We start from the raw sequence: 26,042 nt of genomic DNA, 5'->3' as shown, positions 1-26,042 counted from the left end.
CATATTTTGCTCCCAAGGTTGTTATACTAATAGACATTGTATTTAAGTGTTACATGAATGAAATAAACTACATGCAGGTGTTCATTTAAAAACACACTTCAAAAAAACACTTAGATATTATGTGAGTACTGTACATAAATACTGTCGCCACGCACACAGTAAAATTAGGCATATTACACTGACTGTCCAAAACATATAGTACAAGTAAAATTATACAATCTCCCAGTCTATATACATATATATATATATACACACACATACACAAAGATGAACCCACTTTATATCGTGATTGCTGTGCAGGCATAATTCGTGATATAAACTGGGGTACACGTTTCCCTCTGACAGCACATTACAAGTGTGAGAAAAAAGAAAGCAAGCTAATGGTGAATTAAAAAGCAGTGTTTTAATACTGTACATTTAGTCATTCTTTACATTTAAACAAATGTATATAGTTTACTACAGGGCAAATACATTTATCATTAACTGGAACAAAACAGTTTGTGTCATTATCTAAAAAAAAGGCATGAGTTGTCAACTGATGAAAGCTATCAATTAGGCGTTGCACCTGGTGGGGTTTTTTGTGAAGAAAACTGACTGTTAAAAAAAAAAAAAATTGCCGATGTTGGTGTTTTGTAACTGAACTGTATCCCGTTAAGACCGCCCACGCAGCATTTGACAGGCTGCACAAAATGTCATTTTATCAGCCGAGATTATTGGTTGTTAGTTGCATTCGAAATTAATTATATTATGTGGTTCCCTTTAAATTCAAAGACGACCACCAATGAACATTGTGTATGGGATATGCCTGCCCACTGGGTAGGTATCGCTGAGCTCTCTATACCAGAGCTGCCGATAGGGCCCTTCCTGGGATGACACACTCAGTCCCACCCACAGAGGGAATAAAACGAGAGCTCAAGCTTAGGACAAAAATGCTATTTAAAAATTTCGCAGGCTTCAGCCAATCAAAGCAAAGTAGTTATTGTGATGCTATTTTTGGGTGGGATCTTCCTCTCATACAACGAATCATGTGCAAGCCGCATTTGATTGACAGCTTGTGAGGCAGCTGACGGGATCTTTTGAAAGTCCCAGACGTATTCCAACTTTATTTTAAATGTGAAGTTTTTTATGCAAACTTGCAGACTAATTAGTAGTAATGCGGCGGTCAACATGGCAAAACAAATGAGTCTATTTAATTTTGTTTTTAAAGACAACGGACAGATATCTGCAAGTTATTCATTTACATCTACCTCAGCAGTGGCAACATGTGAAAATAAATGTCGGAAGAGAAAATTACCAAATCAACTGGATGATTTGTTTGTTACTTCATCTTTGGGGAAAGTGAACCAGAGATCACTCTAATGAAGATGTGAGAGCAATGTGGAATCATATTTTAGACTGTCAACTTTGCGAATTGAACAGCCGCTTTCAAAATTACACATATGGCCTCAAGAAAGCTGCATCTGCATGCTTGCCACAATCGGACAGATTCGGCAATAGAGGAAGTCTACAGAACTGGCATGTACTTTGTACAACGTTAATATTGATGAAGCTGAAGTTTCAGTCTTCGTTCAACAAATAAAGCGCAAATCGACTGTGGAGAAATAATATCCAACACTAAATTAAGTTTTAGATTATTGCCACTTGTATATCTTTCCAAATATGCAGGCACTTGAGTTTTGATCCCAATGACCACCTGTACACTGTGAACAGAATTAATACAGCTGTTGCGAGCCTCAATACTGACAAGTCGCTGAAGAGTAATTTTTTTAAATCGTGAGATAAATCACGATTATTATTTTTTTTTTTTAATCGCTTGACAGCCCTAATATATATATATATATATCTATCTTGTGTCACATCGTCTGATCCAGCGGTGCTCAAAGTTTTTTGTTTTTTTTGCCAAAGGGCACATTTGTGTATTTCTCCCTTGACATTTAAACTACTTATTCCAAAATGTAAAATAAAATTACATTCAGATTCATATTTTTTAAATGGTGTTAGCCACCGTTGCAGGCACAATTTGGTGGTCTCACAGACACAGCATTAACAACGACTGCACTAGATTTAACAGAGTTGTGTGCGAGTTGTGTGCAACATTTCAGCAACAAAAAAAGGAAAGCCCAAACTAATTAATTACTAGTTAAACTGCAGTACTGTCCTTGCATAGTACTGAATGGCTCTTGATGTACTACTTAACAACTGCTACATGGTTTCAGACTGTTGGATATCTTAAAGTAGTGAATGTTGTATTACTTTGAAAAGTACTGCAATATAAATCATTCACTTGCTACAACTACTAAACAGAAACAAAGACCTTTCATCGCTTTAGAATGTTTTTAGCCAGTGAAACATTCATAAAAAGGGAATTGTTTAAGCCACACTGAGGATCTTATCAAGCATTCTGGTTTTAGCATATATAATATTTACAAATAAACAACTTTAAAATATTCTTAGGTCTAGCACTAGTTTTCAATAGGAGAATGCACACAACGCTCATTCCATATTCTTTTTTTTCTGACAAATGGTTTATTACAAACTGTACTTTAAATTTGATATGCAAGTAATAAATGAACTTCTTTATAAAATCCAATAAATTTATATTAAGAAAACGCCCCCCCTCTCCCTGTCCCAGAGCTGAATTTGTTAGCACCAGGGACAGCCTCCTTTAGAATCACATGCTTGCTGTGGTCAAATTCAAACTGCATGGCCTCAGAGAAAGATGAGGCATCAAAGGTGCTGTGGTAAGCTGACAATCGGTCAGCTCGCAGGCACTGCTGTGGGAAAGTAGAGATCTGTTCAGCCAGTTCCATGGCATGCTGGAAAGCTGTATGGAGTACAGGAAAACCACAATAAATGCAAGAAAGAGAATTGCTAACAAAATCATTTATGAAATATTGAACAACATATTAAACCATTGAAATAACTTCTGCTCAGTGGTGCCTAACAAAGACTACAGAAAATATTCAAGAAACCCTGGTGGTAAGATAATATTGCTTAAAAATTGTGAAACTGAAACCCATAGCAGGGGTTCTGTACACTTATGTGCTACATCTGCCTTGCATTATGAAACATAAACTCTATTCAGCACTTCAAAAACAAAAAATAGTATCACATTTTGGTATTTTTTGCTGACCTACACTATTTTGGTCATTTTCTTTGTTTAAAATATCTACAGGAATTATTGGGCAATCTTTAGAGGTGATCACTACATCCATACCTTGTCCATCAGGGACCACTCTATTGGCAATTCCAAATGCAAGAGCTTCCTGTGCACTGACAGGGCGTCCTGTCAGAATGAGGTCTAAAGCCCTGGACAGACCTATGAGATGAGGTAACCTCACCGTGCCTCCGTCAATAAGAGGAACACCTAGGTAAAAGAACATTTACAAGGTATGTTGTAGCTGTTACTTGCACTTAAACACATAGTCGTTATAGTTATCTCTGAGACGGTCCTGTGGTGGCCGCTCAGCTTTGAGTAAGTGTCCCTATGGCATTGAATATTCTGGACCAAGGTATCTGGGATGTGATAAAAAAAAAATCTAGAAGCCATAGCTAATTGTAGCTTAATGATCAAAATTAAATATATTCTAATGAGTATGATTTGGGAATTATCACAGTATAACTGTTTCTGATCCCAAATTAACGTTAATGCTTTTATAGTCTTATTGTCATGTGATTTGTATATTAAGCAATGTGTACTGTAACTACAACTTTCTATTGCTGTTTAATGTGCCATTTGAAAAATATGCTTTATTATGGTAGAGAAAGCACACTTGTCCTAGGCCAGCTACTGTTTGTCACAATACATGGGAAAAATTGGGACTCAAGTTTACGAATGAAGCAATCCTAATTACAGCAGAGTAAAAGTAATGTAATCTCGTATCTACATTACATGCACTTGTTCCTTTCTTTCTACATCAAGCTCTATCAAGTTCCTTGGGGAGCGTTGATGGACAGCAATCTTCAAGTCATGCCACAAATTTTCAATTGGATTTTGGTCGGGGCTCTGACTGGGCCACTCAAGGACATTTACCTTTTTGTTCCTTAGCCACTCCAGTGTAGCTTTGGCTGTGTACTTTGGGTCGTTGTCATGCTAAAAGGTGAACTTCTGTCCCAGTTACAGCTTTCTTGCAGAGGGTAGCAGGTTTTCCTCATGGACTTCTCTGTACTTTGCTCCATTCATTTTTCCTTCTATCCAAACATGATGCTGCCACCACCATGCTTCACAGTAGGGATGGTGTTCTTTGGGTGAAGCGCTGTGTTGGGTTTGCGCCAAACATAACGCTTTGCATTTAGGCCAAAAAGTTCCATTTTAGTTTCGTCAGACCACAAAACTTTTTGCCACATGGCTACAGAATCTCCCGAGTGTTTTTTTTGCATACTTCAAACGGGATTCAAGGTGGGCTTTCTTGAGTAATGGCTTCCTTCTTGCCACCCTACCATACAGACCAGATTTCTGGAGTGCTTGGGATACTGTTGTCACATGCACACTTGGCCATAAAAGCCTGTAACTCTTGCCATTGGCCTCTTGGTAGCCTTTCTGATCAGTTTCCTTCTTGCTCGGTCATCTTGTTTGGAGGGATGGCCTGATCTAGGCAAGGTCTTGGTGGTGCCATACACCTTCCACTTCTTAATAATCCTACAGGACCTACAGGAACTACTGAATTTATACTGAAATCATGTGAATCACTACAATTTAACACAGATGGAGGCCACTTAACTTGGTGTGTGATTTTGAAGGCAATTGGTTACACCTGAGCTAATTTAGGATTGCTAAGTGGGGTGGACACTTATCCAACCAAGCTATTTCAGTTTTTATGTCTGGACTTTGACTAGGCCATTCCAAAACTTTAAATTTCTTGTTCTTCAACCATTCTGATGTAGACTTGCTTGTGTGTTTCGGATCATTGTCTTGCTGCATGACCCAGCTGCTCTTCAGCTTCAGCTCACGGACGGATGGCCTGACATTTTCCTGTAGAATTCTCTGATACAGAGCAGAATTCATGGTTCCTTCAATGATGGCAAGGCGTCCAGGTCCTGATGCAGCAAAGCATCCCCAAACCATGACACTACCACCACTATGCTTGACCGCTGGTATGAGGTTCTTACTGTGGAATGCAGTGTTTGGTTTTCGTCAGCATAACGGGGCCCATGTCGGCCAAAATGTTCCACTTTTGACTCATCTGTCCATAGAACATTGTTCCAGAATTCTTGAAGATCATCCAGGTGCTTTTTGGCAAACGAGACGAGCATTCATATTCTTCTTAGTGAGCAATGGTTTCCGCCTTGCTACTCTGCCACGAATCCCATTTTTGCCCAGTGTCTTTCTGATGGTGGAGTCATAAACACTGACCTTAGCTGAGGTGAGAGAGGCCTGTAGATCCCTGGATGTTGTTCTAGAGTTCTTTGTGACTTCCCGGACGATTTTACGCCTTGCTCTTGGAACCCTTTCCAGACTGACAGGCATCAACAACTTTTTCCGGAGGTTTGTTTGTGGCATGATGTGCCTCTTGAACCTGTGTGCTGACAACTTCACTCTGATGGTAAGGGCCAAAGTTTTATATTGGGCAGGACTGGCCCAAATCAGGCCTGGTTGTTAACCAAAGTACTGGGTCGACATTGTCTATACCTAAAAGGGGACTTCTTTGACCTGAAAAAAGAAACCAGGCCCAGGGGTCACAAATGGAGATTAGATAAAGGGGCATTCAGAACAGAAAATAGGAGGCACTTTTTTACACAGAGAATTGTGAGGGTCTGGAACCAACTCCCCAGTAATGTTGTTGAAGCGGACACCCTGGGATCCTTCAAGAAGCTGCTTGATGAGATTCTGGGATCAATAAGCTACTAACAACCAAACGAGCAAGATGGGCTGAATGGCCTCCTCTCGTTTGTAAACTTTTTTATGTTCTTATGTTCTTACTCAAACAGCTGACCCTAATTATCCCTTTAATTGGGTTGAGTTAACTGGGGGGGGGGGGTGGGGGGGGTGGATAACTTTTTCACACCTGAAGATTGCATGTTTGATTACCGCACACCAAACAAATGAAAGAAGCACCACTTTGGTGTCATTTTTTCTCTCACACTCCCTCTATATACTACTACAACCCACAAAAATATCTGACCAAATACAATGTGAAAAATGTGCAAAAATGCAGAAAATCAGACAGGAGGCAAATACTTTTTCATGGCACTGTAAATATAAATACAAGTTACTGAACAAACAGCACAGTCAGCATTAACACAGACAACTATTTTTTTTTTTTTTTTTGTCAATACATTTTAGGACCGAACGGTAACTTAAATACTGAAACACAAATACACAAACCTGCACTCAAATCCTAATTAAAAAAAATAAAAAGTTAGCTGTACTTTTATTCTTTTACATGTTTTACAAACAGTTCAGAAACCATGTTTGCTTTTCTGTAGAGGTACCTGAACTGAAGAACAGCTCCATGCATGAATTTATTTATTTTTTTTAGTATTGAGGTATCATTTAGGCTATTGGAAATACCTACGATGTGACATAGTCCACCACTGGGATAATGAAGCCTGAGTGAAGGCTACCAGACCACAGATGGAATTCTGAACAAACCACGTTACTCATGTATTCATTAGCAACAAAAACTAGTTCTGCATAAAATCACAGAAAAAAACAAACAGAATTTTTTTTTTTTTTTTAAAACATATCCATTTTCTAATAGCTGGTAAGACCTACCTCGTGCCATTAAATCTCTCTGAGCCATAGGGTTCTATTGCTTAATAAGGATCTGAGGGGGGTGATGTTGCTTTAAAATTTCGATCAAAATGTAAAATAATTTTTTAGCTACAAGAAGAGAAAAGGTATCCGACTGGCCCGTGTAAAAGACTGATTGTATCTTTCATTTTACAGCTTCATACTTGTTTTATTACTCAAGTCATTTATAATGATATTATATGAACTTTTCTTTCAATGTGTAGTGAGGCTGCCATAGAGACATGATTTCTCTGGGCAGAATTTAGTTAGTTGTGGTGGTAACTCTCCTGTTCTCAAAGCCAGATGGACTGATTTACGTTTTGTATCTGTTCTTTGAACAGATTAAACGGGTGATGTAAGGATAGGCGTAGACCCCTAAGGCAATCACAAAACACTTTTGCAGACAGTTAGTGCGCCAAAATCTTTGCCCACCTATGTGATATAGCAACTGTGTTTTAGTGCCCATGCAGCAAGTCAACATTAGAGTTGGACATGGGCTGAACTTTAGGGGAGTGTCCTCATTTACATACAAATGTGGTGATTTAGCAAACCATGTGTTAGCATTTGTGTTTCAATTAATATGTGAAAACCAGGTCTAAACTGTGCGCAAATTACATGGTCGAGTATAAATACTGCTGAAACTACCAGGGAAGCAGGTAAAGAAGAGAGAAAAAAGAGAAATAAGAAATATGGAGTGTGCACTGGATTTCTACGTGGTCAGACAAAGACAGAGGAGGAGGAGGAGACGTCCACACGTATTTAGAAGTCATCTGTCTTTTCTGAGCCTGTCTAACACACAATGTATGCAGCAATTTTGCCTCAACAGACAAACAATCGCCGACATCTGCCAACTGCTTCAGGCTGACTGGAAGGAGACATGTGGAGAGCACACTGTTTGTCTGTAGCAGTAAGGGTACCTGCTGCACTAACATTTTATGCCACTGGCTTGTTCCAAAGTGTAGTGGGTTACTGTAAAGCCATAAATATTTGCGACCAAAATATTTGACGAATCACACACCAAAACCTATTTTGCTCCAGAAATGTTGGTGACCTGTTGCAATATACAAAGTATGTATTGTTAGTGTAATTTGATTTCATGCCAAAAATGTTTGCGTATTTTTTTTCATACATGAAAAACGCATAATAAAAGGCCATTACAGTATACTCCAGTCGGCTGTATCATGTGCAGTGCGAGATGTACCTGCAGCTTTAGTAAAGCAGGCAGGAGAATTCATCCATTTCCCTGTCTCTCACGAGCTGCAACAAAATACAAAGCAGAGTTTTCTTGGGAGGTATGGGTTTCCTGGTGTCCTGGGAGCTATCGACTGCACACATGTGCAGCTACACGCACCAACACAGAATAGGCACCTCTACATAAATCGTAAGGGGACCTATTCTGTCAACATGCAAGTGTGTGATGCCAACAACTACATCACAAATGTGTATGCAAACCACCCTGGCTCTGCTCATGACTTTACCTTTGCTAATTTGCAGGCGGCAGCTGTGTTTCAGCAGGATGAGTCTGAGGGCTGGTTGATAGAGGACAACGGGTATCCACTGAAGCGGTGGCTAATGACACTGTTCCTTTAAATGTGCTCGTACTATAATTGAGCGAACATTTGGAATCCTCATAATGTGATTCCAATGTTTGGATTTCTCTGGGGGAACACTACAATACACTGCTGAGAAAGGTTAGCAATATCATCCTGGCTTCTTGTGTTTTACATAACATAGCTCTCCGTAATGGATGTTGAACTTACAGAGGAAAGATTACAGGGTTTGAGGGAAGCAGATGCTGAACTTGAGGCCCCAGTGGTGGAGGTTGCAGATGCTGCAAGTGTCAGGCAGGTCAGACAAAGCCTTATACATTATTTTTTTATTTCATAGCCTTGAGGGGCTTGGTCATTCTCCTCACTTGGGCTGCTGGAGATTTTTAATTTCTTTGCGCTTTTGTTTTAGTTTCAAAATGACAGCCAATGCTGTCATTTTTGCAGAGCATAAGTGGCTGCGCACATATTTGCTAAATATTTGCTATTTTTGTATATGTCCACATTTATTGGGACATTCATAAGGAAATGTTATGTACCATAGTTACAGTATAATTAGTACTTCATGAAAAGGTCTTTTTATTTATTTTTTTAACATACTTGAAATTCTGCACTATGCTCAAGCTTCATTTATTCCCTTCTCCAAATGTAAAAAGGTGCAATTTTGGTTTCTGTGTAATAAAATGCTCATAACATTATGAATCAATTAAATATATCTGAGTTTATTATAATGAGAGTTAACATTGAGCTCTAATATTTAATATAAAAGAGAAAAGGCTATGCAAAGAAAAAATAAATTCTATCAATTCAAGGCTGTTTCAGTTTGTTTGAAATTGCACCGGGTGACCATGACCCGAAACATAACAGACGTACCTAAATTCTGAACATAAAAGGGGGGTTAAAAGTGTGTATTTTAATTATAATAATAATTAAACAGGTCAAAATAAATATATGTGTACTTACTAGCTAGTTCTGCAACACACATATTAAACTATAATTAAGCAGAGAAACAAACTAAATAAATAAAAAGGCGATAACAGTGGAAGTCCAAACTGCTGCCATTTACAACATGGTCTTACAAGGTTACAATGTTCTAAATTATAGAGCAGCTACTTAAATTGCGCAGGAGCTCCTATTCTAAAGCCAAAATTTGAGATACGAATAACTTCAGATATGTATACGTTTAAAAGCAGTTCGGAATATGAAATTCGCTGTCATACAAATTGTCTGAAACTGGAAAAGGTCTTAAATCTCCATTGTCTGCTTTGAGCAAAAGGGGGTGCCTGCAAATTGGTTAAATTCCTGTTTCAGACCATTTTTTCATCCACCCATTGCTCACAAAAATACAAGGTGTATAAACATAACGTTCAAACCAAAATTAGAACACTGCATTATGAAAATTCCAAAACCCAACAGACCCTGTCAATCAGTCTCGAACTTTGGTGTGCCCGTGGCTGTATATTTTACAGAATACAGTATAAGTGAAGGATATGTAAGCAATAAGACCTGACTCAGTGGGAATTAACAGGCATAATGGACCGTTTGTGTAATGGGGACAGTCCATAATGCCTGGTAATGCTTGATGTGGAGGGTATTATTGCTTTTATACTTCAATGTTACAGCACAATTAATTATCATTTTTATTTATATTAACTGTTATTGTTTTGTTTTTAGTTTTTTTAAGCACTCTAAAATTAATGTCTACAAAATACAGTCCTCTGTTATAACAACATTGCGCTTCTCTATACAATGTGTACAAAACAGCGTTTATAAAACTCATTTTTGACACTATGTTACAGACTTTTTTTTTCCAAATGGCCTGCAAGTATACCAGATATTTTTACTCTCACATTGGTTGGATCTAACCTGGTTCTTGGATAAAGACAGAAAGCTGGCGGATTCTTCTTCATTATATATTTTCTCCAGTCTCCACACTGTTAGGATCCAACACAAGCGTCTTTCAATTTCAGGTCTTGTGCCTGTTACTCAAATACAATTGACAATTAGGTTTGAGGGTATGCCCTGGAGCTTCAAAGATGATCTTGCTTCTGCCCAACAGTTTTGAAAAGACAACCAGTATAACACTATCTTATATGTCTTCCATTAGTGTTTGGATGATAAAATAATATGAAAAACATAAAGAATATCTCAGAAGCTCATTAATCTTTTGAGGTTATACACCTGGGCTGAATGGCCTCCTCTCGTTTGTAAACTTTCTAATATTCTTAAGTTGTTACCCCATGGTAAAACACCATGGCTCAGAACTTGAACCAGCCAATCAAAAAATATGATTTTTAAAAGCGATGTTATAATGTATTGTGCTTTTTCTAGAGCAGAGACCTTTCATTTGCTACTCCTGCCACAACCAACACTTTTATAGGGAGATTCAAACCTTAATTTGTGAGTCAACACTGCAGACTCAGAATACTTCCTCTGGAATCCACAGGGTTGGCAAGCACCTTACACACTGCACAGTATTTATGTTATTAATTAGGCCACTTTCTTTCTTTGAATTTCAATTGAATATTTCCACCCACCAATTTCTAGTGGCGCTGCGGTTAACAGTTAAGTTCTGGCCAACTGCCATAATTTAACGTGGCAGTAATCATTTTTGGAGCTGCCAGGGCATCCTTTTTTTTTTTTTTTGTTTAAGCCCTCCAGCTCATTTAATGGGCCTATTTCCTTTCAGAAATGCACAAAGGGTGGAAAATAATGACATCAGTGATTGGCTGACAAACTGTACTGCAGTAGTCTTGGCAGGCTGTTGAAGACTGAATTGGTTATGGGGGAGATGGACAGCATCTCCAACAGTGTTCACAATACTGGGGAACATGTCTTCACTGAGCTTTTCGTGTTCCCTGGAGTTCTAGTACCTGGCTGGTTTAACCCTGTCACAATCCAAGGAGGTACAGTGTGTCTGCAGAAATGATGTTTGAGGCAATGTAAATAGTGTGTGTTTTGTTTCTTTTTAGTTTTATGAATAATTTTTGTTCATATTTAAGTTTGTGTTAGATATGGCAAGGTTGATTATTATTATTGATGATCAATTAACCCTGGTCACATGCTTTAAAAAGCCAGTTCTTTTGTTCTTAGCAAGTTGCAGGTCAAAGTGAATGGATCGGCTGTGAACCCTCACGGCTGTGTGTATATCCAGGGTGAGTGAACCAAATATGCGATCACCGTGTGTCTAACCGTGATTCTTAGTATTCATGAATAGGGATTAGTTTAGGGGAATTTAATCCCAACCAGTCTATTCAAGTGTGTGTCAGGGAGAAGCTGCCTGGAACGGGACCTCCCTTATAGTGGGAGCATTGCTCAGCCACTGTTTTGGCTAGCTTTTGTTTTTTTAGCTGTGTTTTTTTTTTTTTTAGAAATGAATCTTGCATGCTTGAGTGGCGTGTCAATGTCAACTTCCTTGTCTCTCTCCTGTCTGTCAGCAGATAACCCACACACCTTGTTGTGATGTTGTTTAGACTAGTCTTAAAACTGTACTGTAGTGCACATGGGAGACCGTGGCTCCCATGAAAATCCAATGGCAGTCTGCTAACAAGTAATGAATTAAAATATGTTCATGTCGGTTATGGAAGAGTTATATGAGTTGAGTGAAAAATAGCTGTTAAGTTCTGAGTGGACTTCACCCTGTGTGAATGTACTGCATATATCACACACATGGCCTTCATATTTTTTGTGACAGCTAGAGTTTCATGTTTCAGAAAGTAGAGAAGCATATCTGCACGTCACCTTATTTCTTGTTCTCCGCAGTTATCAAGACTCCACCCATAAACTTCTCACCTCAAGCTACAGTACATTTATTTGCATAATGTTTACCAGATGCTGGCAGTATTCTCCCCCACCCCAAAATCTATGTAACTTTCCATACGGCTTGGCACAAATATAAAAGCTTCTAAAAATAAAGCTTAAAGATTATATACTATATAAAAATCACAATCTTTAACCTTTTCATTCCCTTTGAGAGGTCTAGTCATTTTACTGTCTCTGCTAATGTGACAACGACGAGTGGTCTCATCATAGTTAATATTATGGGTTTTAACAGAGCATAACTTAAAGAAACACTAAGTGTCAACTCACTGCCTCTTTGTTGTCACATGGGGTCTGCTTGCTACACTCATACATATACAGTAGTGTTGGTCGATAATGCAATGTTCTGTTTTCGATTATAGGCTGTAAATGATCGCGCTAATCATGATTATCAGCTTAATAAATAAAATATATAACATTTCTTGTAATGTGTCTTGTTATTGCTAACTTGTTTACAAAATAAAAAAGAAAACAGCGTTTCAAAAAAATATTTCCAGTTCATACAAGTTCTAAATTGCGATTTAAAAATCTCAGTTGTTGAACAGTTTCACATTCCAAACACAGATCAGATGTTACTGTAACCCCCAGTTGGGATCTTCATATACAGCTCTTGCTAATTTATTTTTTATCCCAAAATTCCTGGCTTGCGAACAAACCTTCATACCTTTGAACGCAGCCCTAGGTTTGTTTTTTTTTCTTCTAGGCACACAGAAAAATAAATATGTTTTTACTGCGTTGGCAATCCATGATCCAATTAAGTTTATGATCTTCTTGCAAGCCATATTATCACATTTTGAATCAGTGCTCAAATTCTGCAATTCTTAAATATTTGTGTATAAGGCTACAATAAACTCGTCAACAGTGTCTATTTTCGCTTTCATTATGGTCAGTAATTACAATTTGAAAACCTATGGCCTGTTTCTGATGTTAGCATTTTTATGCACACTTTTGGTCGGGGTCTTCAAAAAGAGCATGCCATGTACGGTTGCTGTAATTTATGATAATGTTGGCTGACCCCTTACGAAATGGGTGTAATAAAACACTCAGAGAAAGACCTTTGTGTTGTAATAGACACTGTCAGCAACCAGACAGTGTGGGAAAGCAAATAAAAAGGAACACAGAATGCTTTAAGAATAAGTTAGCGGGGTTCCGAAATATATAACGTTGCACGTCCCCACGTGTTGCTCCAACTGTTTAAATAATGTACCTGTCATTTTTCTTTTCATTGTTAACATCCTGACAACTTTTTACACTTACAACTATAAAGTCTGCTTCAAAGCTCTTTTCAAAATGTCCGCTCTAGTGCACTGATAGTGTAAGTATTATTGCCCACATTGTCAAATAGGCAACAGAGCAATAACGATCCATGGAGTGTGTGTGTGTGTGTGTGTGTGTGTGTGTGTGTGTGTGTATATATATATATATATATATATATATATATATATATAATTTATTTATTTATTTTTATTGATTTTTTTTCGCTCTTCCTGCAGTGATTTAGAGGACAGATCTCAAACCCAATGCACTGCAGTGGTCATTTTAAAAATAGCTTTGAAAGTCCTTTAAAGTTATAGGTTAACAATGGAAAGAAAAACTAGAGGTACGTTATTTAAACTGTTGTCTCAAAACGTGGGGATGTGTAACGCTATATTTTTCGGAATCCCGCTACTTACTCTTTAAGCGCATGCAGAGAAACCAGGAGCAGAGGACAGTTGAAAATTAGATGGAGATAGACAGTGACACATACAGATGGACACATGTACGGACAGACAGACCCCCAATATCCCTATCATCTAATATACTAAAAGAATATGCCAAATAATGTTAACATCAAACTTCACCAAAATTGGATATAGGTATGACCACCTTCACTATATCCCCATCTATGGGATTTCATCCCCTGCAGAGGATAATACAACTATGGACTGAAGAAAGTGTTTATGAAACATACCAAATCGCCTGCAGAAGACCCCTATAATTGCACTCTGCTCCATCACTCTCAGGTCAGCCAACAGAGAGAGTTCAAGGCCTCCGGCAACAGCATATCCACTAACTGCTGCGATAACTGGCTTGGAGAACTGCATTCGAGATGGACCCTGCCACGGGAAACACAGACTTCAGGACGCTGCCAATTCATCCAAACTCATATTGCAAAAACAATACAAAGTGTGCTTCCTGCACTGAAGACATGAGTGATATCTCTTGCTTTCTCTTTTTTATCATCTATGGCAAACTGCATAATAAAAGCATTTAATAAAATCAGCCTGGTTCAGGACCAGTTTCCAAAAACCAAAGCAGTGTGGCAAGCAGCCTCAGAGGGCTTGAATGAACTTTTCATTGGATGTGTTAAACTGTAATTCCAATGAATTTATAGAGTTTACCCCTCTCTTTCTTCAAACAAACTACTGCACAAAAGAGCAGAGCTGTTTAAAATAGCATAACAACAAAGCAGCACAAGGAACTTCGTTGACTATTCTGTTGAGCCAGCAGACACAGAGGATGGTCTATTTGTATGTGTTGTATGAATAGCAGGTTTAATAGCAGTGGCTGATAGTTAAGTATTAAGCCAACAATCACATATATAAACAAGAGTGCTATTTTATTTTTTTATATAAAATGTGTAATATGCAGATATTTCAAAGACTACACTATAGATGAAAAGTTGTTGCTGATTTAGCATTTTCTTAAATTGTGTTGAACTATCACATAGAACTAGTACTGAGTGGACATCTACTTTTCTTTAACAAAATCCTTTATGCCAATCAGGCTGGCTGATGACAGCTAATTCCTGTTGATAAGGCAGTTGTTTAAGTTTCAAGTTCATACCATTGGACCAGGACCCTTTGTGACATCTTGCTCCAATTTAATGGAGGTTCGTTGATGGGCCAGCTCTTTCAAATCATAACCAGAGCAGAAATTACCTCCTGTAAGAGACCACAAAATGAAAAGTATTCCTCTGAAAACCAAAAAGTAAAAGTTATCTTAACAGCAGAGAAGCAATTTTGAATTGGTTCTTAAGAAGTTGGGCAAATTATTTATTGATTATAATGAGATATCAATAAAGTGCGATTGCATAACACAAAATGGACAAGGACAAGAACAATTCCAGCTGAAAACTACAGAGGAGTTGACATTTTACATGTACATGTGACATGCTTGGCATGTTAAATACATAAATAAATAAATAAATAAACAAACAGTAATGCTCAGGGGTAATTCTCATCCATGACTATTATGAGAGTTGCATTTTTGTCTGTGCACTAAGAATACCCAGACCAACTGTTGTTGTTATTATTATTATTATTATTATTATTATTATTATTATTATTATTATTATAGCAATGTGGTAGGGTGAAAGCCCTAAATGTAAATTGTATATTTGTGTGTGAATACAGGGATGGCAAGGAGCGGGTTAAAATCCTCCCTGCCAGAAAACATGTGAGAATGTGGCTGGAGCCACATGGTATTTAAGGAGGAGAAAATGCTTTGTTTAAGGTTTGTGTGTAGGTGAGTGGAACCTGTGCTATCGATCAGTGAAGCGACTGCCCAGCCTGACAGGGTGTATTTAATATTATTTTGTTTAATGTTTTGGCCACCGGGCTCTGTTTGTTCCGGTGTTTTGTGTATTAAAAGTGCACAACAGAACTTAAACTGTAGCTATTCCTGACTCTGAGTCTCATTCCTGATACTATCCTGTTACAAGCAAGTTTTCTAGAAAGGTATGTAGGAGGAATTGAGGTTTTATGTCCAATTTAAGAATCCAATTTAGTTAATATATGTAATGGTTTTATTTGCACTCTGTGATTATACATTTCTTCCTTACGAGTTCAAAATTGTCCAGATTAACAATCAAGCAGTAAATCACTCAACACATATCTTTTGTGAATTTTACTAAGCAAAATAGAAACGGTACAATGTACAAAAGAAGATTCATATCAAAATAGCATAAATCAGTATAAAGTTTCAACAATCAAGAATATTAAGATTATATTTCAGCTTCAAAATTGGATGGAGAAAGAATGCATTCCTCAGTTGTCTATACTTTGTCTTCTAGGAAATAATACTCTTAACCACTTAAGCTCCAGTATGTCAAAAGATAGAGCACTTGCAGTACCATGCCATACCTTCCTATGTCAAGTTTTGCTGTCTATTCTATGGAGTGTTATGTACCAAACAAGACTGATTCAGACACTGGAAGTAAATTAGAGTTTGATGCGTGATCGTGCTGAAAACAGTAACTTTGAAAGAAGGTTTTATTTTGTGAAAAACATGATGATTAGAACCTGGAGCCAAAACCATCCTTTGATTTTGCACCAGAGTATATGGTAAAAGATTACTACACTCTGCACTTCATCTCTGGATGCTTTCAAGGCATTCATTTTCTGCCACAAATCTTGCATATGTATGTTTGCCTGTTTATAAAAACTTTATTTTTATTCTTAAGAAATCTTGTGTTTTGTATGTATTATACTGTTTACAAATAATAAACTCTTTATTTTATTGTTCATTGCTATTTACAATTTTTTATTTTTTTTTGTATGATGTGTTGTTCATAAAAAAATAAACAGTATATATCAAATGTGTGTCTTGTTTTACTGGCACACATGTGCTTAAAAGGGCTACTGGAAATGTTTTTATATTAGTCACTCGATTAAAAAAATTAGATTGGTTAAATTATGGGCATTAGTTACTTAATCAGTAGATTAATCTGTGCACATTTTTAATAAAGGTAATGATCTTATAGCAGCTGTCTGGCATAGTAATACTAAAAAACCAATAAGCCCAGTGGGAATTTGGTCTTTTTAAAAGCATTTTTATTATTTTTTTTTATTTTAGTAAATGCAAAACATTTTCACAGAACCGTTCTTTCTGGCCACTGTCAGTCACATACTAGTACCTGAAAACACAAAACAGCTGAGTTGCGTTTCCAACATCGGTTGTTTAATCTACCATTACAGCTACGTATTTGGCTTCCTGCACTTCTGCATCTAGCAGAACCTGAGGCACTGAAGGGATTAAACCGTTCTGAATCTTGTTAGAGGTACCCGAGAATACTGTGGCTATTGACAAGTGAATGCTTAACATGCTGTCGTAGTCAGAAATCAGAGAAAGCAATTCCACATAATTACCTATATTTGAGAAATTGGTGTCTTTATCGTGCCCTCTAAATGCCAGTTCTTGCTTGCCAAGGTAAACAACAGAATCAATCAAGCACTTAAGAACCTCACGATTTTTTCTCACTTGCTCATTGTGATGCATTGTATCCTTACACTTCTGCTCATCCGGTTGACCATCAATCTGAGTGTCCAAAAGGTTTGAGTGCAACTGTGGCTCGCAAGTGATTTTGGGAATGCTCGTGTTTTTGTGCTGACTTTGTTAGACAGCCTAGATTGCTGTAGCCAGTGCTGTTCCATATCGCCTTTTCTGTACTGAACAAAAAAGTTCCAGCATTATATGTTTTTTAATTGACAGCTACCGGTAAGCCACGGATACCTTTCATACTTTGAATTTTGGAAGTGGCAAGTATATCCCTTCCCTTCCGTTGTCTTTGTGGTGTATACCTCAATTTTTCCTGAAAGTTCTTCTTGAAAATTGATTCGTAACCAAATGGACTACGATGTCTGCGTTATCTGATGACATTTATTTTTTAGTTTTTTATTTTACAGCTGCAAAACCAGGGCATATCTTTTCATTTCCCACTGGTTAAACTCCCAGTTATGTCCTGCCTCTGCTCACCCATGACTGGACACCTGCATAACACGGGGCATTGGTTCTACCTACTCTCTCATTGGTTAAACCTACTAATGACCTTCAACTGTTTATGTCCTGCCTCTGCTCACTTATGATTGGACTGAAAATGCAGATCTTCTATTGGTTGATTTTATTTTAAAAATAAATACATTCTGAACCATTAAATTGTAAAAGAAATTAATTTGCAATCAACTCTTTAGTTGCTTATTCGGAGCAGCCCTATTTTATATGATTTATGTTTTTGTTTTCTTTCTAATTGTATTTTATAGCAATTTCAGGGGTAAAAATAGCAATTAAATTTCAAAATCTGGTAACATGTGCCTTCATTTTTACATCTGGAGTTAAAGGGGTTAAACCAGTAACCAAATTATGTGAATATGCGGCAGGATAATGTTTGAACAATTTGCTGGTTTCATAAGAATCACCAACCTATTCCATGAAATACAGCGGCTGTCAACGAAGGGTCCTTTTCAAAGGAAGTGAACGTCTCAAGCAGCTGCTGGGCTGTCTCCTGATTTACTGCATTCCTCGCCTCCGGACGGTTAATACCAATGGCCATAATAGACCCATGGGTCTCTGCCACCACATTCTGTTTTGCAGCTGCAAAGACATAAGTTACACAGCTTAGAATGATCTGTTTTACCTGCAGGAAAGACATTTCACTTTTTAGCCACATCAGTCTAATTGACTTTTTCAACAAATGGAGAAATGGAGAACTGCTGAAATACTGCGAATACAAAAGATTTTATTTTTGTGATAAAATGTATAGTTCCATAAATGTTTTTGATCTACCAATGCGCCCTTCAGGGAGTTGCTAAATTACCCAAAAAATGAGCTATTCAGCTAACCAGTCTGATTACTTGACACTGCACTGTACATATTCTTCTTTATCTTCTTTTAATTTAGACTGCAGAATTATTTTACCCATGAGTCTCTCTCCTATTTAGAATGTCCACCCTCCCTCATCACAGCAATTCCCTCAATAACTCAGGAGAATTGAAGATCAGTGGGTGTCCTCCAGTCTCTTGAACAAGCCAATTGCTTCTTTTCACTCTTTTTACCCAGGAACTCAAGAGCTAATGTTGTGATCTACCAGTCCCTGATGCTTTTGCCTCCCTACCCCGTGGAAGAACCATAGACAATGCAACGCTCCCTCTGGAATCCCCAACAAAGACCGGCAACTTCAAACAGCCAGGATGCGAACATGCGCTCTCCTGACTGTGACTCACCCTGCACACCACACGGCTGTGCTTTTAACCGATAAGCCACTTGGAGACATCTTTGTTATTATTATTTGATGAAGATATTTGTAAAGATGGACCTAAAGAGATGCAACATAGTGCTTTATATTCTGCACTGTAAGTGTTTTACTAAACACCAATTACAATGTACGAATTACAAGGTCTGAGAAGTTTTCAGCAAGGACATACTTGTTTATACAAAGAGGGATATTTGCTCAGTAGAAAGTAAACCTTGCTTTGTCCTAAAATCAAAGAACATGACTGCCCCATTCATTGCAAACCACATTTTACAGTGCTCTAAGCAGTGCAAAATAGCACAATCATGCATTCTCAGAAGGGGTCTATATGCAAACCACAGCATATATATATATATATATATATATATATATATATATATATATATATATATATATATATATATTACAGCACACATTCAAGTTAAATATGAACCAGCTGTATTGCCTATAATTGAAGTAACATCAGTAAATTTACAATTGCATGAGAGAGCTGCACAGCAAACTGAAGCAAGTTCACTTGAACCACTTCTATCATGGTTGACTTTTTCCCCATTTATTAAGAAACAGCAACCAAAAGTGAACTAGAGGAATTGTAATAAATTACAATATGGGCCTGTTCATGCCAGATGCCTTTTCCCTTTCCTGAAGTTGTATTATATTTAACACAAGGTCACAGGCCACATCATCATATCACCACAAAGTAGAACATTTTAGCATTGAATAACATTTTCATATGCAATGCTGCTGAGTGATTGTTTTATTTATTTTAACAAGACCTTATTTTGGAATCTATCATTCATTCATTCAAATCCAATGCCTTGTTGTTAAGCAGATAAGGTACTTGATCCAAGGACAGTCATTCTCAGAATGCAGTTGTTTAATTTAGGTTTAAACATACAATATATGGAGAACAATGTACTATATAAACAGAATACTCCCTGAACATGCTGTGGTGATTTCACTGATGATGATAGCCGTTAACCCAGCAGTCCTTATTTGTGGAAAAAACTTTGTGTGTACTTGAATTGAGCATGTTTATGTTTTTTTTTTTTTTTTTTAAGATTTTTAACTAAACAAATTTATTTACAGCCTTCCTGCCCTGCTTGCCACTCAGTAAGCAAAGACCTTTGACAAAACCAATAGAGCAGATCACAGTTAAAGAGCAATAAGCTTCAAATACATTTTTCATAGGTTTTGTTTTAACATCCACTAACCTTTTTTATGGTGTCTGCAATCGTTGACATTTCATTTTTTTACTCTGTGCTAAATTGCTTTCACTTGAGTTCAGAAGCTGTTCAAAGTACCATCACAATCTAGTGAATACCTGTTCTGCATTGCCAGCAATACAAATGGAAACAAAGCAGGTGTTCCCTAAATGCCACTGTTGAATATAACAAAAACTTTGGTTGATTTTGCCTGTAACATAGAACATATATTTATGGCCAGCAGCTTTTGAACTTAAGTCAAAGCACCTAAAACACAATTGTAATAATATGAAAAATGGGACAGTAAAACAAATTCAATTTGAAGCTACTTACTATTTATTAAATGTATGTATTTGTTGTACATACTGCATTAATTCCTGTAGCTAAGTAAATTAATTAATATGACTCACACTGCCAATATGCCTTTATAATTGTATCTTTAACTATAATACGTTTTACAAATTCAGCATATCATTGAAACTCAATAGATCCATGCCAGAATATACACTGTTAATAAACAACATGTTATATTTCTTAGGTTGGGCAAAAAAGACAAAATAAACACTGCTTACAATCACTGCAACAGTTTTTTGATGCCTGAAGATGTTTGAGCATGTAATGGACCAGGGTCGGTATCATATCAAGGTCTTCTACAGAATGCTAGTAAGTGGTCTACTTTTATAAAGTTTAATGTCTCTGGATTCATCTGTGAAAATGACTTGCCTTTGGTTGAGTCTCAATGCACTATTCACATAGATACACGTGGTTAACCTTTCCTTCTTGATTTATTATGCAGCAATAAGATCTATCAGAAGATGTAATGATCCTTGCCTTTAAATACACCCTGACTAGGACTGGCACCACCACCACATCACACACACTAATTGGGACTATCCCTTTTTAAATATCAAATGTAAAAGGCTAAATGTGATACTAGATACTGGGCTACAACAAGAAGGTACGATGACAGGAGGGATGTTTATCGCATTAGAGAAAGCTTTCAAATGAAAACGTGGTGTGCACATTTGGTAAACTTTTATAAGACGACGTTAAGCTGTTGCTGTGCTCTTTTTTGTTACATTTTAAATTGTTAAGCTGATTTGTTCCCATAATGTATTCTTTTTGTTTTCACTGGCAAGTAGAATTTCTATAAACTATATTTAAATATATATATATATATATATATATATATATATATATATATATATATATATTTAAATATATATATATATATATATATATATATATATATTTAAATATATCTATCTATATATATATATATCTATATATATATATATATATATATATATATCTATATATATATATATATATATATATATATATTTAAATATATATATATATATATAAATATATATATATATATATAATTTAAAATATGCGTTAACTTCTACGTAACAACTCGGATCGTTGCATATACTTTACATGTAATTCAATTGTTTGTGCAACTTGTTGAACTTTTATGCTTTCATGCTTACTTTTGCCTTGGCCTGTAAGTGAATGATTTTCTTGGTATTTGCTGCCCTCTAGTGTTGTAACGGAACTAAAAGTTAAAAAAAAAAAAAAAAAAACATACTGTACCTTCTCTTTTTTGGGTCGATGTACTGAAAGCAGAAACTGAAGACTCACATGATTTCCTTCCGAAAACACACTTAAACAAGCCTGGATGTCTACCAATACTTTCTAATGTCTTGGTACACGGTATGCGACTTAACAGCAGCATTAAGATTTTTTTTTTTTCCTAAATGTATTTATGGAAATAAATAGTATTGGTCAAAAGCTCGAGATTAAAAATGCATTAATGTTTTATAATAACGATCTTATCTAATGTTGTTTTCCTTATAAAGTAAAGCAATTCTGATTAACAAACAACGTACTTTTTGAGGTCAGTCACTTTCTGTTTTGCAAGTGTGTGGCAATGCTACTCAAAAATAATTCCCACCAGTAACAAAGGTTCCGCAGTTATTAGGTCCTTTTCAGAATGCAGACTTCACAAGACGGAGCCTGTAGTACTGTTTTGTTGTTGTTGTTGTTGTTTTTCTCATGTTCTTTGTTGGGCAGAACTAAACCAGATCACATATAAGCATTCACTGTTAAATTTATTTAAATTCTGTTGATAAAAGTGCAAAAGAAAAGTACACTTACAATAGTCTAACATCAAAATAAGTAAATGCTAAATGAGTACTCCTGAAATGTGTATGATTAAAATAATCAAAATAATAATTATGATGACGTTTTTCTTCTTTTTTTTTCTTATATTATATTATATATTTTATTCTATTATTGACCCTGGGAGATCTTTACTTATACTCAGAGAACTGTCCTTCTGCACTATTGGAATTCACAGAGAACTTCACGAGATGCCTCTTGTGATGCCCTGTTACTTCCACAGAGTTTTCTGCACTTCTCTCGACATACACTCCATGGTCAATGTCGTTCTGTGAGGTCTGCATAATATAGTTATGCAGAATGCAAGTGGCCTTGACAATCTGGACAGTGTGGTCAGGATGGAGATTGATCCTTCTCTGGAATACCCTCCCGCGTGCAGCTAGTATACCAAAAGCATTCTCTGCCGTATGTCTAGCTCAGGGGTGAAATTCTCAACGAAAAAGTGCAGGTAATCATATGCGCAGCCGGTACACAATACATTTATGAATACAAAATAAGCCTTAAAAAATAACTGATAAAATATAACCAATTCATCATAAACAAAGAAGCTGAAAATATCGAAAGCTGTGTACCCTTCTGCATGTATCACTCAGTCATGTACTGTAATATAACACTTAAGTTAAACCTTAAATGATAAGTATTAAGAACTATTACACTATGCTGTAACTGCTGTAGAGAGGGAGTTTTGTTTCAAGATATCCTAAAAAAGGGGGGATGTTACAAAATGTGTATAAAGAAAACAATTGTGCTTTGAACAAATGATACAAAAAGGTCTAAGTTAAACAATGCACAATACGGGCTGAAATACCCCATCCATTTTTTAATGTACCAGTCACTACTCTTAAAAAAATGACTTGGCCATTTCAATCTCCATTGTATTCTCTGAAATCCTCCTCGTACTTTCCAGCCCCTGGGTGCTCACCTACAACAGGACCTGGTCATGCTACACTGATAACCTTGGATTAGAACATACAGTGCCTTGCAAAAGTATTCAGACCCCTGACCAATTCTCTCATATTACTGAATTACAAATGGTACATTGAAATTTCGTTCTGTTTGATATTTTATTTTAAAACACTGAAACTCAAAATCAATTATTGTAAGGTGACATTGGTTTTATGTTGGGAAATATTTTTAAGAAAAATAAAAAACTGAAATATCTTGCTTGCATAAGTATTCAACCCCCACACATTAATATTTGGTAGAGCCACCTTTCGCTGCAATAACAGCTTTAAGTCTTTTGGGGTAAATATGTACCAGCTTTGCACACAGTGTCGGAGTGATTTTGGTCCATTCTTCTTGGCAGATTTGCTCCAGGTTGTTCAGGTTGGTTGGACAACGCTTGTGGACCTCAACTTTCAAATAGTGCCACAGATTCTCAATGGGATTGAGATCAGGACTTTGACTGGGCCACTGTAGGACATTCACCTTTTTGTTCTTGCGCCACTCCAATGTTGCTTTGGCCTTGTGCTTGGGATCATTGTCCTGCTGAAAGGTGAATTTCCTCCCAAGCTTCAGTTTTTTAGCGGACTGAAGCAGGTTCTCTTGCAATATTTCCCTTTATTTTGCTCCATCCATTCTTCCTTCAATTTTAACAAGATGCCCAGTCCCTGCTGATGAGAAGCATCCCCACAGCATGATGCTGCCACCACCATACTTCACTGTAGGGATGGTGCGTCTTGAGGCATGGGCAGTGTTAGGTTTGCGCCACACATAGCGCTTTGAGTTTTGGCCGAAAAGCTCTATCTTGGTCTCATCTGACCACAAAACCTTTTCCCACATCGCAGCTGGGTCACTCTCATGCTTTCTGGCAAACTCCAGACATGCTTTCAGATGGTACTTTTTGAGTAACGGCTTCTTTCTTGCCACCCTCCCATACAGGCCAGTGTTATGCAGAGCTCTAGATATGGTTGACTGGTGCACCATTACTCCACTCTCAGCCACTGAACTCTGTAGCTCCTTCAAAGTGATTGTTGGCCTCTCTGTGGCTTCTCTCACAAGCCTCCTTCTTGTTTGAGAGTTTTGAGGGACGGCCTTTTCTTGGCAGTGCCTGGGTGGTGTGATGCAGCTTCCACTTCCTGATTATTGATCCAACTGTGCTCACTGGGATATCCAAACACTTGGATATTATTTTGTACCCTTTCCCTAATCTATGCATTTGTATTACTTTATCTCTAACTTCTGTAGAATGCTCTTTGGTCTTCATTTTCCTTCAGATTCACAGCCTGACCAATGATCCTTCAACAGTGGGGTTTTTATCCAGAAAATGTGACAGAAACTTTAATGGTTCACAGGTGGAGGCCAATGGTAAGGTAATTGTGTACTCGTCAGGGCAATTTCTTTCATCGGTGTAAACTGGGAGCTTCCACAGCACAGGGGTTGAATACTTATGCAAGCAAGATATTTCAGTTTTTTATTTTTCTTAAAAATATTTCCCAACATAAAACCAATGTCACCTTACAATAATTGATTTTGAGTTTCAGTGTTTTAAAATAAAATATCAAACAGAATGAAATTTCAATGTACCATTTATAATTCAGTAATATGAGAGAATTGGTCAGGGGTCTGAATACTTTTGCAAGGCACTGTATATCCCTGTTATGTATTATTTTTTTTTACTGATTACATATCCTACAATATATTCTTTGTGCTTCTCTGTTGTGTTTCTGTGTAGATGAATTATACCATGATCTATTCCAGAAAAAGATTAGTATATTTCAGGCAGAAGCAGTATAAAAGTAGACATCAGGTTTTTTATTTATTTTTTAAATCCCTGGCATTGTGGTTCCTACACAATAACAAAGTGACAAATTATACATTTTCATAAAGTAATATCATTACTGTGGTTTATGTATGCCTTTACACGCAAGTGCAAACTCAAATTTAACTTAAATAAACTGTAGAAAAGGGGGCATTGTACATTTACAGTCCTCATAACAGAAAATACTAGGATCACAACAAAACAAAACTTTGATCACTGTACTTAACATTTACCTTGCAAGTTGGGCCAGTGTTTGGAAAGTGTAAAAGCACACCTGCATCTGTATCCCGATTCTGACTTGCTTGCCAAATCTGAAGCAGCACTTTACTTTGTTGATCCTTTTTTATGTTAATCCCTACTGTCCCACACATCACTTTCCATTTTATAAATCAGTGTACGACAAAGCACGTTGTGATAATTATTTATAATATTTATCAACTGTGTAATTTATGGCGACCACTGACGTGGCTTTTTGCCTTCACATTCATGTGCAGCAATAGTCGTTCAAATATTCAGATAGTTTCTTCGAACTTAAGAAAATAATAATCACTCCATGCCACTGTTTTCACATTTCACTGCTAAAGTCTTCTCTCAATGATCAACCAATGAGCACTGACACAAAGCGAAATGGGCAGAGATTTGTGACACGTGCCAAAATGAAATCTAATCAGAATGAAAGCTCGGCCAATCAACATGCAGTGAACTTTAGTGGTGGCCAATAGCAGCTAAGAGACAGAGAAGCAGTATTAGGAAACAGAATGCAAGCAGCATGAACTGTGCT

General features: G+C 37.0%; 1 protein-coding gene across 6 annotated transcripts; it reads right to left on the bottom strand.

Annotated features, from left to right (window-relative positions):
* Positions 1-381: 381 nt before the first annotated feature.
* On the bottom strand, positions 382-22,277 carry zgc:101569 (uncharacterized protein LOC449822 homolog). 6 transcript variants are annotated; one of them, XM_033998477.3, is made up of 6 exons: positions 21,913-22,277; positions 18,280-18,450; positions 14,926-15,023; positions 14,051-14,195; positions 3,218-3,367; positions 382-2,824 (listed from the first exon to the last, which is right to left on the bottom strand). In XM_033998477.3, exons 1-6 carry the CDS (start codon positions 22,052-22,054, stop codon positions 2,601-2,603), a joined length of 930 nt encoding a protein of 309 aa, XP_033854368.3. In that variant the 5' UTR covers positions 22,055-22,277; the 3' UTR covers positions 382-2,600. The 6 variants fall into 6 exon arrangements, with proteins under 6 accessions (XP_033854368.3, XP_058878661.1, XP_058878660.1 ...); XM_059022678.1 differs by having other exon boundaries at positions 22,209-22,233; XM_059022677.1 differs by lacking the exon at positions 21,913-22,277 and adding an exon at positions 20,886-21,109.
* Between the last annotated feature and the right edge of the window lie 3,765 nt (positions 22,278-26,042).

Source organism: Acipenser ruthenus, chromosome 4 (genome assembly GCF_902713425.1).
Source record: "Acipenser ruthenus chromosome 4, fAciRut3.2 maternal haplotype, whole genome shotgun sequence".
NCBI classification, from domain to species: Eukaryota; Metazoa; Chordata; class Actinopteri; order Acipenseriformes; family Acipenseridae; genus Acipenser; species Acipenser ruthenus.
This window is presented reverse-complemented; position numbering and strand designations above follow the sequence as displayed.